This window comes from Periplaneta americana, chromosome 10, assembly GCF_040183065.1.
Source record: "Periplaneta americana isolate PAMFEO1 chromosome 10, P.americana_PAMFEO1_priV1, whole genome shotgun sequence".
NCBI lineage: Eukaryota > Metazoa > Arthropoda > Insecta > Blattodea > Blattidae > Periplaneta > Periplaneta americana.
Genome location: NC_091126.1, coordinates 46,113,055 through 46,129,997, shown reverse-complemented (window position 1 = coordinate 46,129,997; position 16,943 = coordinate 46,113,055). Strand labels below are relative to the sequence as shown.

General features: G+C 36.5%; 1 protein-coding gene across 7 annotated transcripts in view; it reads left to right on the top strand.

The window, feature by feature from the left end:
* Wnk (Wnk kinase) overlaps nucleotides 1-16,943 on the top strand; it is a 280,436-nt gene that overhangs the window by 66,838 nt on the left and 196,655 nt on the right. For all 7 annotated transcript variants that reach the window (XM_069837316.1, XM_069837319.1, XM_069837318.1 and 4 more), the window contains one exon: nucleotides 1,013-1,169. In XM_069837316.1, coding sequence (XP_069693417.1) covers nucleotides 1,013-1,169 — 157 coding nt within the window. The remainder of the gene's footprint in view (nucleotides 1-1,012; nucleotides 1,170-16,943) is intronic.

Sequence of the window (16,943 nt, the reverse complement as noted above, 5' to 3'; positions counted from 1 at the left end):
CAATCACTTGTTATAACCACTTAGAGTTCCAGGAAAAAATAACTTTGATCGAAACATATGCATGAGAAATGACTCATTTGAGAAACATTCACTTTGGCCTCAAAGACTACTCCTGTTATATAGAAATTTATGGTGTTAGATTCAGTTCGCATTGGAACACAGGCAGTGACACTTGTGCTTGATGTACTAGTGTTAGTATGGCTTCGAGAGGAGGAGGTAGAAGTACTTGTGTTAATATGGCTTCAAGGGGAGGAGGTAGAGGCACTAGTGTTAATATGGCTCCAAGGGGAGGAGGTAGAGGCACTAGTGTTAATATGGCTTCAAGAGGAGGAGGTAGAGGCACTAGTGTTAATATGGCTCCAAGGGGAGGAGGTAGAGGCACTAGTGTTAATATGGCTCCAAGGGGAGGAGTTAGAGGCACTAGTGTTAATATGGCTTCAAGAGGAGGAGGTAGAGGCACTAGTGTTAATATGGCTCCAAGGGGAGGAGGTAGAGGCACTAGTGTTAATATGGTTCCAAGAGGAGGAGGAGGAGGAGGAGGAGGTATAAAACGGTAAGCAAGTAAAAAATTCGTCTTTTACTTTCCCTCTCAGTTTCTCTATTTCGTTCCTTTTCAGTTCTTTTTTTCCATTATTTCATTCATTTGTGTGTCCATGTATTTTTTTCATCCTTCATATTTTCTTCTTCTTTCTTCCAATTTGTCATCTTTTTTCTTTCTTTTCAGCGTCTTTTGACTCTTTCTTCTCATTGTTTCTTTACAGCTACTCTTACTATTTTGTTTTTATCTCTTAATTTTCTGTCCCTTTATCTTGGACTAATTTTGTCGTGCTTTTTTTTTTCTTTCTTTCTTTTTACAATCACACTTTATCCAAACAACTTTCTTCCAATTTTTATTCTTCTCTCTCTGTGCCACAATTCGTATGTACTTTTATTTCATATTTATTTACCATTCCCCAACTTAGTCCTTCTCTTTCTTACGGAACATTATAGGAGAATTTTTCTTCCTTCACAGAGTGACTACTCAAGCAGCTGGTTCAAGCACTAGTCAAGCAACCACCAGTCACCGCACTCAGGATCGAAGTTCTGCCAGTCTCTCTTCCTCTTCTAGAAATCGCCGTAAAGCAAGCACCCCTTCTCCCACACCCAATCCTTCTGGTGGTGACAGGAAGGTGAGTTGTTTTATTTCTTATCATCTCTCATGATATGCTTACAGAGAAATTGAAAAAATTATTTTGTATAAAAATTCTTAGATTGATGAGTTACTTGATGAGGTGTTGCAAGTGCATGTTAATAAGACACTCCAGCAAATATTCGATTATTCGTTCGCGGGTTATCCATGCATCATTGAAGTTTCTTTTATTTTATTTTGTGTTTTGAATATATGTGAATATATATGAATTCGAGTGGACAAGTCTCAAAGTGACCTTGACATAGAAATAGACTATGTAACTGCCTTCTTTCCTGATAGAAATCTGACTGCAACATATTTATAATGTCTCACAGGGAATCATTCTAATAAACGGGAAATATTTGAAGCCTTGACGGAATGATTATTGTGCGTAGTACGTACAAAGGAAGTAGTTTGACTTTAAGTTGGTGTAAACCATCCCTGAACAAAAAGGGAAGGGAAAGGAATATACCCCCCCCCCCTACCCATGTACTTTTCACTTACGCTTTAGAAATGAACACATAGTTACGCAGTGTGCATCAGTGGTGGCCTTCAGGCGACCAGCGAGAGCCGAAAGCTATGATGCCTCCCTTTTACAATCCATCACACATGTTTTAATTTAATATTCATTAATTTCACTAGGGAACACTGTTTTTCTAGAAGTTCCTTGTTTATGTTTAACACACAATTTGAAGATCTATATAAGTCAGCCAGTTCTTGCAGCGTCATGAAGTTCATAAAATCAGAAGACTTTGGATCACAAACTGACACTGCTTCATAGAAAACAGAATTTTCTTCAAACAGTCTTTTCATTTCTGATATGATATTATTAAGTATATTATATAAACTTCCTCTCAGCAAAACCTCATCTTGTTGCTCTGAATCGGAACTCTTCAGCATAGCACCACCATCATCAATAACGAAATAGTCTGTTACCAGTGCGGAGGTCGATGATTTCTTTTTTCCTTGTGCAGAGGCACTGATTCCGAAAACTTATGCCATACAAACAGCACTGGAATAAAATTCTTCGAATTTTTCTTCATTTCAGAGCTTTAAAATGTTTTCTATCATTGCCTCAATGAGCAACGAACATTTATTAATATCCATTTTTTGCAGATTTGGAGACTGAAGTGTTTCTGATAATGAATTTGCAACAGCAAGAATATCATCTAAACATGTCAAATAAAATGAGTCAAATTCCTCTAACTGATGTAACAATCCAGTAGCCTCCACAGCTTCCTTCTTTTTATCACTGCCGGACAATTTTTTTAGGCCCAACGTAACACAGGTAAATTCGCTCTTAAAGAAATGGTCTTAGGCTATATTTTGAAACCCATCTTGTATGACACTGTTGTGGAATTTCGAAAATTTTCAAAACTTCATCAGTTTGAACTTGTATAAATACGTAATATCTTAAGGTGCTCTGTAATTGAAATGAGTAAATAGCTTCTTCTAACAGTTCAATCGACTAATCCCTTCAACATTTTTACAACCGTCTACAAACACCAAAATTAGTTTTTGAGCATAATACTGCATATAAGGGCAAGGATTATTAGCCATAGCCCATATTTTTACTTGTACTCCACTTAAATGACGCGACATCACCGAAACACCATTGTAGGCCAGAGAAACATATTTCTTAACGTCAAGTCCAAGACATTTTAGCCAATCCTCTATTGTATTTGCAAGAAATGCAGTGTTCAGTTGTTTTAACTCAATGAAGCCAATAAATCACTCTTGTATATGCACGACATCAAAATATCAGAGGCAAATGAACAACTGTTCTTTCATTCCTTGGTCTCTAATTTCGTCTACTAGTAAACTATATAATCCATTTGACTTTTTATTATTTTCGGAGGTTAAGTTTATGTCTTCAGCTATGTTGGCGGCTGCTATTTCTAATAATTCGTTTTGAAATTGAAGTGAAGTTATTTGCAAGACTATTCATGTTGTAAATTTGATGTTGGATTTTCTGATTTAAGAATTTCTAACAGTTCCTTGAAGTTTCCAGCATTACTTCGCGTCAGTGACATCTGACTATTATCGTCATATTCGTCATCCACTTATCATCATCATCACCATTGTCATTAAGTGATTCCCTATGACGATGCAAACCTTGTTCTTGACGTGCACAATAAAGTAATGATCTAACTATTGTTGTCAGTATAGACCGATTCTTCTTAATTTCCTCTGCAGCGTGTTTATCATTCTGAGAAGCAACGAATTCCTCCCATCTAGCATTAAATCAACCAGCGTATTTTACTGCTGAGGTTTTATGATAGTCACTTGTGTCATGCTTTTGGAGCATTGTGCCGATATGTTTCCAATCTCTGTAGCCCCTTAAAAGTTAATACATTTATCTCCCCTGGCTTGAATTGATTTAGAATGAAGTGAAAAGTGGTGGCATACAAAACAAAATGTAGAGTCACTCAGAATAAAATTTTCAATCCACTTATAGCCCATTTTTCGTACCACTGCTTTTGAAAACACTTGGCGACCCTGTCACTGATGGTACGTCTAGGATAGTCAATATTTGGCTGAACTGCGCCGTCGGCTGCTTCATGGCTTATATCAGTACAACATGACGTGGAGGAAAAATCTTTATTTACAGTTTTGCTGCTGCCGCTCGATGATGCTGTTGGAATTTAATCATCACAAGTTTTTAATTTCTTTACTGTATTCTGTTCACCTCCTGAATTCCCTTGAAGTCAGCACTTTAACACAGTCACAATGAACACACACAGAACATTATAAAATCAGACCGATCCTATAACAATCTGTCACCACCACACTCGGAACCAGAACTAAACAATAAAATGATAATGGGTCAGATGAACAGCAAAATATAATTAACTCAATCAGTGTCGTCTTTCCCAGTGTTGCTATATGCGTAATTATGCAACTGTAACAAATTTTAAATCTTATTAATATACAGTTATACCATATAGAAATAATTTATACGAAGGTAGAAAAATTTTACGTTTACTTCCATGGAATTTGCAGTTTTAATGTCATTATATATATAAAATTGACATAGTCATGAAGAGATGATATTAAAGGAAGATATTTGGTTTTGTCTTACACTACTGTACAAAAGAGAAAGAGAAATATACATCAATAATGTGTTGGTTTCACCGTCTGACATTAGCAATTGTGGACCGTATGCATCAAACCACGTTAAATGAGTGTGTGTGTCTTATGCCTATCCACTTCACGTTAAATGATAAATCAGTAATAGTCAATGACTCGCAGCTTACCACTTAAATAAAACAAGGTTTAATAGTGGGTTATAGTTAATCAGGCTCCTTGTATCGGAAGTTTGGAAACGACAATCTACAAAACAAAATTACACTTTTCAATGCATTTTTGACTTATCTTAATTCTATCGATGGTAACTATTGCTCTGGATCCATGGTTTATTCTTAATGTTGAGTTCCCCCCCCCCCAAAAAAAAACCCGCAAAAATTCGCAAATTTTTTGGGTGGGCCTGGGCCCACCTGGCTCGCCTGCTGGCTACGTCACTGCCCTCTAGTGTCTTAATGAAATGTGTGGTTTACGGCATATTACTATCTACAGAAAGTACAAGTTAACGAAAAACATTATCATTTGTAGTGATATTAATTTATTAAAATTATTTTTATTTAATGATACGTTTGTAATGCATCCCCAGTTACGAATTAGCTTCAAATAATATACCATGAAAAATGTTAATAAAGAGCATATTTCTGAGTAAATTACAGTGTGCGGCAACCGAGAAATCCCATTGATGCTGGAAAATAAATGATTGCATGTATAACAATCTGAAAATTAATTCAAAATGTCTTTCCTCTACTCCTACACATTGCAAAGAACGATGTTGAAGCAACTGGAAGGAAAAGCAGAAAGCTGTGTCTTGGATTCTGTTCAGTATTCTCGTTACAGTTGTTGGAATGGTGTCTACATAATCAAAATAGCAGCCTTTAAGTTGGTATTTGAATTCTGAAAATACATAGAATTAACATTCTCTTAAGTCCAGTGAATTAGTGGTCAGACTTTCGGCCTGTCACGCAGGTGATCCGTGTTCGAGTCCTGGTCCGGCTCAGGAACTTTCATGCGAAAATCTATCGTGACGCTTGTGGTGGACAGGCCGCAGTTGAGGTTTTCTCGGGGTTCTTCCGTTTCCCCATATTATACATCTATATTATTCCTTCTGATCTCTATTCCGTCACAATTTCATAGCATTCACCGAATGACAGTTGGCAACACACAGAGTGGTTGGTCTAGAGACTAGTGGGGTTGCCTGCTCGAAGTCAGGATATGCAGCGAACCTTAGTGTATTCAGCCGGTGTGGGTTGGGAATGCACCTGGGTTGAGGGTTAGATTTTCTAGATCAGGCCTGTCCAAAGGAGCTGCCCCAAACTGGCTCTCGGGGCATGGGTGCACAAAACAAGTGGATGAGAGCACGAGGAGGTGTGCAGTGGCAGACTCAAGCAAGTCGTGTTTTACTCACTGGAGCGGCTTTTAATTATATTTTCAAACAAATGCTTCTCAAATAACAATTGTCAGTTTAAGTGTATGCACAAGAATTGCTCTAAACATTTATTTAATAGACCTGTTAGTATTATACTTGAGAATACTTGCCCTTTCATGTACCAAAATAAACAAAATAATAAAATTAGTTTAATTCAGAAATTACAGTATACTTAACATATATAATTTATCTTGACTACAAAAAATTCCACGAGATTACACTACGTGTGTCTGTGCTATGAGACGTGAAATATCTGAATATACAGACTTACAAAATATAAAATAAAATTCACCTGTACGTAGACAATGTCAGCACGGCAAGATTACAGTACGCCGGCATCTCTAATAGCTAACATTATTCGTCAGACATACTGAACATTATTATCATTGCAACTATTTATAATAACCAAATAATATCAGTAACATTATTATTATTATTATTATTATTATTATTATTATTATTATTATTATTATTATTATTATTATTAATGCTACTCAGAATTAAACTTGCCTCGTTTAAAGATGCTTTCTCAAGATCCTCAGGTCCATCACTGTGGAGTAACGGTTATCATGTCTGACCGTGAAAGGAGCGTGACCAGGTTCAAATCCTGGTTGGGAAAGTTATCCGGATGAGCTTTTTAGGTAACTTTCGGCGCTGGACCTTGAACTCATTTCGCTGGCATTATCACTCAGCCGCTAGATAATCATAGCAGTCGATAAAGGGTCGTAAAATAAACCAATTAAAAGAAAAAGATCCTGAGTCATTTTTCGTACGACCCTCTTCTACGACCCAATCATAGGTACCAGTATTAGCATGTCTATTTTATAGAAATGCTCCACATTATATTAGCCATAAAAGTACCAAATATCAGACATCTCGATAGTTCATCTAATTCAAGAAAGGAGTGCTTTTCTTTCCAATCTATATCCCGGGTCAAGAAACTTGCGCAACTCCTTTCCAATCTGCATTGTTCGAATCCATATTATTAAAGCGATCGGAGTTTATAAAATACCATTGGATATACAGTAGCATGCAAATTAATCCGAACACGACATATTTTTACATTTTCTGTCATTGTTGGCCTCACAGCTGCTCATACCGCTTTAATTGACATCTGTAGTACGTGTAATTCCATTGTTGAAGGTCTGTCGCTATTATTTTTTTTATAATATGTGACATTTTGCCTGTCGTTTTGTACTTATAAGCATTTCAGTTGTGTTGAAGACTTAATACTGCAATCCTGTGTACATTCTGTCGTCTTCACAAATGGATACAACTCACGAAAGTGGTCTAAAATTATAACATTAGCAGAGCATTCTTCTATGACACAGAGGAAAATTGCTGCAGAATGTCACATCGGTTTGGCTACTGTTAATTCGACCATAAAACGATACAGGGGACTGGATCCATCACACCCCAGAAAAAAGGAAACTGTGGCCGAAAAAGGAAGACTTCACCTGCAGATGATCATTTAATTGTCAGGAAAAGTAAATTAAATCCTAGACTAACTGCTGTCGACTTAACCCGCGAGTTAATGGCTACCACTGGGGCGAATATTCACGTCACAACAATGCGGCGTAGGCTTTTGGAAGCTGGACGAAGGGCTCATAAGCCTATTAAGAAGCAACTGCTAACCCCTGTTATGTGCAAAAAACGCGTAATGTGGGCAAAATTACATCAACACTGGACAGTGAATGACTGGAAGAATGTACTTTTTTCCGATGAGTCTCATTTCGAGGTCCACGGCCACCGTGTTTCTTATGTACGGAAAGGATCTGAAAAAGTAACAGCAGCTCATCTCCAACAAGCACCCAAATACCCCCCTAAAGTAATGTTTTGGGGTTGTTTTACACATGAAGGGCCTGGAGCATTAATACCTATCAAGGGAATGATGAATTCTGACAAATATATTCACTTATTGGAAACCAGAATCGTACCCCAGCTGCAAAAGTCATTTCCGGATGGCAGAGGTGTGTTCCAACAAGACCTGGCACCATGCCATACATCTCGAAAAACTACAGAATTCTTCAACAAGAAGAATATTCAGGCACTCCCCTGGCCAGGCAACTCACCCGACATCAACCCCATTGAGAACTTGTGGTCAATTTGCAAAAGAAGAATGCAAAAAAGGGATTGTTCTACAAAGGAGAAGATGATTTCTGCCCTCATTGGTGTATGGTTTCACGATGAAGAAAAGAAGAATATTTGTGGGAAATTAGTGGAATCCATGCCAAATCGTCTCAGAGCTGTTATTAGGAACAAGGGAGGCCACATAGATTACTGAGGTATGTCTTAGATCCTTTTTTTTTATCCCGTTTGAGTGTTTTTGCATAAGTAATTACGTTCGGATTAATTTGCACGCTACTGTATAGACGTTTTCTTAGGTACATCTCCCTCTTTCTACTACTATAATTTAAATACGTTATTTGCTTATTTTCTAACGTTTCTAAAATAACAGAAGTAAATCTCTTTCATTTATTCAGTTACTGGAAATACAAGTAAAGTAACATAAAAGCCTAAGTCTATTTGTAAGCAATATAAGACCTTTATATTCGAAGCAATGCTTACAGGGGTTTAGATTTACTTCTGTGGTTTTATATACGTTAGAACAGTGTTCCACAACTGGTGTGCTTTCATAAGGTGAAAGGTGTGACGCAAAAATTAATTAAAATTAAAATGTTGTGGTGAAAAACATGCCCAATCCCCGAGTGTGTTGTGTGTGGTGAAAAACTCAGTAATGCTATAATGAAAATTTTGAAGTTCAATCTATAAGATTTATCTGTTTTCTTTTTTTTTTCTTTTAAATTGAACTTGAAAAATTTTCATTATATTATATTAGATTTATCTGAAGACAAAATGAATTGTAAAATACTTAATGTCAATCAGACAGTATTATACAAACGTTACCTGAACTTGAAGATCAAATTACATAACACAAATGCAAACATTTGGTTCAACCAACAATGTCTGAAAGAAAAACTAACAAAAAAAAAATAGATAAATCTTATAGATTGAACTTGAAAAAATTTTCATTATATTATTTTAGATTTATCTGAAGACAAAATGAATTGTAAAATCAGTAATGCTGCTATGTTCCCAGTAAATTGAAAAATTGTTTAACATAATATTCCTTTCTGTCAAGCAAAGATGTGAATTATTTTTGTCGGTTGTTGGAACAAAATAAAAAACAAGTGACGCTCATGACGACGTCGTTATGTGTTCCGCAAAAAGTACAGCAAACTAGCTATAAGGTAGCCCAACTTATCGTAAAGGCCAAACAAACACACACAATAGCTGAAACGTTGTTAATGCCTACCTGTAAAGAAATGGTGAAAATAATCCTGGGTTCAGAAGCTGCTAGTGAAATTAAAAAAAAAATCCTCTCTCTGCTGACACAATCAGCTGCCGAGTTAGTGACATGTCCAGTAACATGGAAGATTTTATGAAGGAGAAAATAAAGACCAATCGGAAGTTCTCACTTAAGATCGACGATTTCACTGATATTAGTGGTTACACACAACTTCTTTCCTACATTCGGTACATTAATGGGGATGTAATTACAAGTAAATTGTTTTTGTTTTTAAGAACTACCTGAACGAGTGACAGGTGGAGAAATATTCCGTACAACTAATGAATATATGGTCCGTAATGAATTAATATGGAAGGATTGCGTTAGTGTTTGTACAGACAAAGCCGCTTCTATGACAGGCCGAGTGAAAGTATTTATGTTTATTGTACGTGAAGTAATTCGTAACACACGAAGCAACCATTGTCTCATTTACCGAGGAGTCATTGTTGTTAAGTCGTTGCCACTCCTCTGAAAATTTTGATGGACGAAGTAGTAGAAGTCGTGAACTTCATCAATTCGCGGCCCCTAAATACACGGCTTTTTTCCAATTTGTGTCAGGAAAAGGGATCAGAGCTCATTACACTTCTGCTACATACAGAATTTATTTGCAGATGATGAATGGGTATCTAAGTTGGCATATCTTTCCGATATTTTCGTACATTTGAATGTGCTTAATAGAAAAATGCAAGGTAGAAACGAAAATATTCTGACTAGTATGGATAAGATTCAAGGATTTGTGAATAAGCTGAATTTGTGGATACAGATTATTGAAAATGGGTCGTTCGAGATGTTCCCAACTGTATGGCCCCTTGCCGACGGTAATAAAGTGTTGATGGACTTAATTAAAGAACATTTAGTCATCTTGCAGCAGAAGTTCGAGAATTATTTTGGAGAGAGAGTTCAATATTTCGACTGAGTTCGTGATCCATTTATTGTGTATTCAAAACATATTCCGAATAATATACAGTGAAACCTCTCCTTACGGACACCCTCAAGATACGGACACTCCTCATATACGGACAGATTTTTATGTCCCATCTGAAATAATATAGAAATAATGTTAATTTAGCTCTCGTCTACGGACACTCTCAGACACGGACACGGACAGCTGTTTCACAGTCCTAAAGCTTGCTTTACCTCCTGACTGCGGACAGAACTTGGTTATCAAGACCTAATGTGTTACAGAAGTGGAAAATTTAGTTTTGAGAACTGTACAGAAATTCCTTAACATGAAAGAAGACAATAAGGGTCTCGTAGGCTACCACTAACCCAGCCCGATACCCCTTGTTAGCTGGAAGCGGATGGATAAACAAAGTCATAAAATTTAACCTGTCTGATGAGCCCAAGGTTTCTGCGATCGTGAAATTGTATTCGACACATGATAGGGTTAGTAGGATTATTCTTTTTACTTCAATCAGTTGTTCTGTTTCGAGAGACATGGCCTTGAACGTAAAGGTTAAGTTGAAAACTGTAAATTACAGTTCTGCATAACGGTAGACCTAGAATAAAATTGCATGGCACAGTACTGTATTTTCCTTTTCCGGTCTAATCTACTGTAGTTCAAAGTTGCAAAGAAGTTATTGCAGTATACTGTTTTTAGAATTAAACTACAGTAATACATTTCATTTAAAGAGTGAAGGGATACATAATGCATATTATAAATTTACTGTTAGATTGGGGAGCCTTCCTCCCAATAAAGGACACCTCCCAGAAACGGACAGATTGTTACGTCCCTTCGATGTCCGTAACTGAGAGGTTTCACTGTACTCGTACAAGAGGAACTGGCAGATTTAAAAGCAGATAGGACATTGAAATTAAAACTTCTCGAAGTGTCTTTGGAAACATTTTGGTTGCCAATAAGGAGTGAAAACCTGGTGATCTCCGAGTTGGCAGTTAATATGTTATTGTCATTTTCAACTACATATATGTATGAACTGGGCTTCTCGACGTTAACTGAAATTAAAACATTAATGAGGGAGAGACTCAAATCCATCGATGAAGAAATTAGGCTTGCACTGTTAACGATTTCGCCACGGATTAGCCACCTGCATGCAGCTAAGCAGGCCCAAGTCTCACACTGAAGGTATAAGTAGAGCTTTTTACTGTAATATTAGTAATACAAATGTGTATTTTCTACAGTTTATTAAAGTTCATAAATTTTATTGTTAATAAATGCATGAGTCGATTTCTGTTTGTAATAATAATAATAATAATAATAATAATAATAATAATAAATTTGATTACATTACGTAATTATATTAAGAGAGTCACATATGTTCTTGAGTGGATTAACATTTTGCTGTCCCCTGTTGAGTCTAGGTCCATCTAGGTTGTACCGTGAGTAGAAAAAGGTTGCGGAACACTGCGTTAGAAAATACGTAAATACTGTAACTTATTTTAGGGCTATACTACTCGAACATTAAAAACGTTGCGTTGACAACGTTCTTTTATAGGAACTTGCTTTTTGGTAATATGATCGCTTGTATAATTGCATGACTATACTACACAAGCGTTAAAAATGCTGCGTTTGGTTGCGTTGCTTCGACATTGGAAAGTTTCAACGCAGAGGTCTGCGTTGGCAACGCCATCTTCTGCAAACGTATTCATACTACATGTGCGTCACCAACGCAACATTAACAACCAAAGACGTTGTAGTTATATATCTAGACACACAATTGGCGCTGGTGTCGTGTACAAATTTGAAACCTCTCGCGCAGGTTCGCGCAACGCCATGTTTGGGGAGCATTCGGAGTTTAGAAAATACCATTGAGTATATAGGCGTTTTCTTACTGGATTTCCTCCTTAACAATATAACTAAACTTACGGTATTTTCTAACATATAATATAAAATAACAGAAGTAAATCTAAATATTGAACTAAGCATTGTTTTAAATATAAACGCCTTATGTTGCTCATAAATAGACTTATTAGTTTATTTCTATTTCCTATGACCGAATACATGGAATATTTTTACTTATGTTATTATATATGTTAGAAAATACGTAAATAAATTATTTAAATTATATTACAAAGAGAGGAATGTCCGTTAAAAATGTGTATATACCCAATGGTATTTTCCTAACACCTAACACCTAACGCACTGTAATAATAATCCTCAGTGTTTTGAGAATCAGAGGCGATGACTCTTCTACTGCAGACATTGATTGCAATCCCCTCATTCTTACATCATTCTCAATGACACAATATTGTCAAAATGTGATCGTATTCATTGTTGGCTTAGTTGTTAAATCATTAAGAAAAATATCGTGTAATAAATCTAAAGACTCAATTTATGGTACATAGCCTACCGCCAGTAAATAAAATCTCTTTTATTTTTTAACGAAAGAATAATGGGAGTCTTGTCATACCATCATCTGAGATTATAGAAATATGCCGCTTAAGTGAAAGAGCGATTATACAGATGCTGACAGTTCAATGGCATATTACCACCCACTCTTACATCGTGTGAAAGCAATGTGCTCTAGAAGTAGAATACTTGTGCAATCTTTCTGTACTTATAGGAACATATTTTAGAAAATGGATCCCAGATTCCTCCCGAGAACCATATTTTAAACTTGTTAAACTGACCATAAAAGTGCATAAAGATCTACTGACGTAGCTCAGTGGTCTAAGGACTGTCAGTCCGAAGTCGCGCTCGGTCGCAGGTTCGATTCCCGCTGATTTCCTGGTTGGGTTTTTTCTTATATCCCCAACCGTAAGGTGAATGTCAGGTAATCTATGGCGGATCCTTGGCCTCGTCTCGCCAAATATCATCTCGCTATCATCAATACCATCGATGCTAAATAATCTAGTAGTTGATACAGCGTTATTAAATAACCAAATAAAAGAAAGTACTACATAAAGAGCAGATGTTAGCACACACTTAAGGTTGCCAGTACAACACGACTTTGCATAAAAATGTTGTAAGACAATATTTAACGGAGTCAATAATAATAATAATAATAATAATAATAATAATAATAATAATAATAATAATAATGAATCAATAGCCAAGATGTTCTGTACACTATGCCTGAGTTCTATTATATGACTAATTGACTAGGTAATTCATGCATGTGACGTTTATTTCATACTACAGCTGTGATAATAAGCTATTTCACGGTAGGCCTACTTATATTTCTAACTGAAACATTAGGTACGTGTTTCTATTTTACAGGTGTAGGCCTATATTATGTGATACGGAAGCGAATAAATAATAATTGTTTATTTCTGGTCCACATCAAAGCAAACGTGTTTACAATACAGGCCTAATGTAACGTCTTACACAGGCAGTGATTTGTTAATAATAGTTAATACTAACAATTTTCTTTTCATCTAAACTATTACTACAATATGCATTTGTATTTCTGTTCACTCTATATGTTGTCAAATAACTATACATCTTTAGTTACGGTATCAAATTGTTGCAGTTTTCTTTCGTTTCATGTCAAACTATCGGTAACTAAGCTTGATTATGTCTTTAACATGGTCGCTTTAAATGTTAATTTTCCTTTATCCATTCAGATTGATTTATATCAGACACCAAACATATATATTAAACATTCAGCATTGTATAGTGCAGCCGTCTACTAGCCGGCGCTTCTCCCAAAACATGGCGGCAGACGCAAGCTTCAATTTGTCCCTACTCTGAACTTCTGTGCAGCCTCGGCTGTAGGGGCTCGTTAACAACAGACTGATATTGTCAAGCAAATGCAGTTTTTACTACCTACTCTTGGTGAGAATGAAACCATTTCGAATATACCTCCACCTAAACAAGAAGACATACCGGATGATATTATTTCTCAGGCTACTTTGGGTCATGAGAGTAATGTGAACGATACCCAAACAAAATCGGGACGATCTTTCCGCTTGACAGGGACAGGAAGGAAAGAAAAATCTGAAAATATTCTAGTAACTGCAACAAGGGATATTACAAATATATTATCAGAGAGCGTGGCCATACAAAGACATGACAGAGAGAATGACAAGGATGGAAACAAACCTTTTCTATTGTCATTTGTCAAAATGGACAATTTACCTCCAGAGCTTGCAATTGAAGCCCGTTTCAAAGTTTCTGAAGTGTTCAGAAATCTGCTTGTCGAGCAATGGGCAACATCAAGAATGTCCAAATTGTCAGATATGTCGCCGTTGAGTGTTATTGCCGATGGTTCAAATGATTCTGAGTTCATTGTTAATTTCAGTCAGTACTGATTTCTGCAGCTTGTAATGTTCTTAATTTTCAACCTATTATGCATAAACTAAAAATATAATCATTTTCTGCAGCTTGTAATGTTCTTAATTTTCAACATATTATGCATAAAATAAAAATATAATCGTTACAAATTAAGGCAAATTTTATTACTTACCTTAATGTTACAACCAGCTTTACGATAGGATGAATTGATTTCCTCCTTACAATATCAGTTTTCCTAGTTTTATGAGAAATTAAATTCAAAGATCATCAAAACTTTTTATTGATATTCCGTAATAGAGAAAAAACTTGTCGGGATACTGTCGGTGATTTTCATATGCAGTAGGTATAAAACTTTCCTGTCGAAAGTCTCTTAATGTTTGCGGGATGAATTCACCATCTCCTTTTCCTCTTTTTTTTGAGACAGACTTATAAATTGAACAGATAGCAGAGCTACATATGCAACTTGTGTAACATCCATTGCAGTTCTGAAACCAAACACAGCGTCCCTAACGCAACATGTAGTTTATACATTTTTCTTGCCTTACCAACGCCTGTCAACGCAACTACGCAACGTGTAGTTTATACATTTTTCATACGTTACTAACGCCTGTCAACGCAACAATTTTAACGTTCATGTAGTATAGCCCTTAGTTATATTACAAAGAGGAGAAGTCCGTTAAGAAGACGCCTAAAGGCTATACTACACGAACGTTAAAAATGTTGCTTTGACAGGCGTTGGTAACGTGTGAAAAATGTGTAAACTACACGTTGCGTTAGGGAAGCTGTGTTTGGTTTCAGAACTGCAATGGATGTTATACAAGTTGCATATGTAGCTCTGCTATGTGTTCAATTTATAAGTCTATCTCAAAAAAGAGGAAAAGGAGATGTTGAATTCATCCCGCAAAAATTAAAAGACATTCGACAGGAAAGTTTTATACTGTACTGCATTTGAAAATCACCGACAGTACCCCTAACAAGTTTTTTCTCTATTACAGAATGTCAATAAAAAGTTTTGATGATCTTTTGAATTTAATTTCTCATAAAAATTAGAAAAACTGATACTGTAATGAGCAAATCAGTTCATCCTGTCGAAAAGTTAGTTGGTTGTAATATTAAGGTAAGAAATAAAATTTGCCTTAATTTGTAATAATTATATTTTTATTTTATGCATAATAGGTTGAAAATTAAGAACATTACAAGCTGCAAAAATCAGTACTGACTGAAATTAACAATGAACTCAGAATCATTTGAACCATCGGCAATAACACTCAACGGCGACATATCTGACAATTGGGAAATTCTTGATGTTGCCCGTTGCTCGACAAGCAGGTTTCTGAACACTTCAGAAACTTTGAAACGGGCTTCAATTGCAAGCTCTGGAGGTAAATTGTCCATAATTTTGACAGATGATAATAGGAAAGCTTTGTGTCCATCCTTGTCATTCTCTCGGTCTTGTCTTTATATGTCCATGCTCTCTGATACTATATTTGTAATATCCCTTGTTGCAGTTACTAGAATATTTTCAGATTTTTCTTTTCTTCCTGTCCCTGTCGAGCGAAGAGATGGTCGCGATTTTGTTTGGATATCGTTTACATTATTCTCATGACCCGAAATAGCCTGAGAAATAATACCATCCGGTATGTCTTCTTGTTTAGGTGGAGGTATATTCGAAATGGTTTCATTCTCACCAAGAGTAGGTAGTAAAAACTGCATTAGCTTCACAATATCCAGTCTGTTATTGACGTTGCGTTGGTGACGCACATGTAGTATGAATACGTTTGCAAAAGATGGCGTTGCCAACGCAGACCTCTGCGTTGAAACTTCTCAACGTCGAAGCAACGCAACCAAACGCAGCATTTTTAACGCTTGTATAGTATAGTCATGCAATTATACAAGCAATCATATTACCAAAAACTAAGTTCCTATAAAAGAACGTTGTCAACGCAACGTTTTTAACGTTCGTGTAGTATAGCCCTAAATATCCAATAGTATTTTCTAATCTCCGAACGATCTATACACGATGCAGATTGCATGTAATGTACTGTACATTCGTCACATCACTACTCTCAGACTCAGGAGGCAGCGCTCCGTGTACTCCTCCGTCTCTCGCTGTATGCCCTGGGAGACGAATGCCCCCAGTGGGCAGGGCTGTTTCTAGATCGCAGTGCTGGATCGTAATTCTCTCCCTCCCGAAATGCAGTTCAAGTCCATTGAATACTATGGATGTTCAGGCACACAGACTTTGTGCTGGTCAAATATTCTCAAGCAGTGAGATCGATATTTCATGGTGTAGGAACCATCTGCCATTACCTCGATGCAGAGATCGTACACGAAGAGTCCGTAAAGCAAATGAAGCAATATAAACACGTTTAGTCCAAATTAAGTAATTTTTATATTTTAATTGAATTTGACAGTTAAAGTTGAGATCTTTAAGATCCCCTAATCCAGGCCTGCAGAACTCGCAAAGTAGGGGAACTATGACGTCAGCCTCACTCCACTTCTATTGGGAATGATCGACTTCCGCCCCGAGAATGAATGTTGATGCAGCCGAGCCTAACTAGAACGCCGTGACCGCACAGGTAGAAAAGGTGGATGGGGTAAAAGAGGGGAGGAAAGCAGTCGCTCTCAAGGGCATATAGTTCTGTATGCCTGCTCTAATCATACAGGGGAAAAAAATCGCTTGGTTGCACATTATAAGCATATTACAGAAAGCTTTACATAG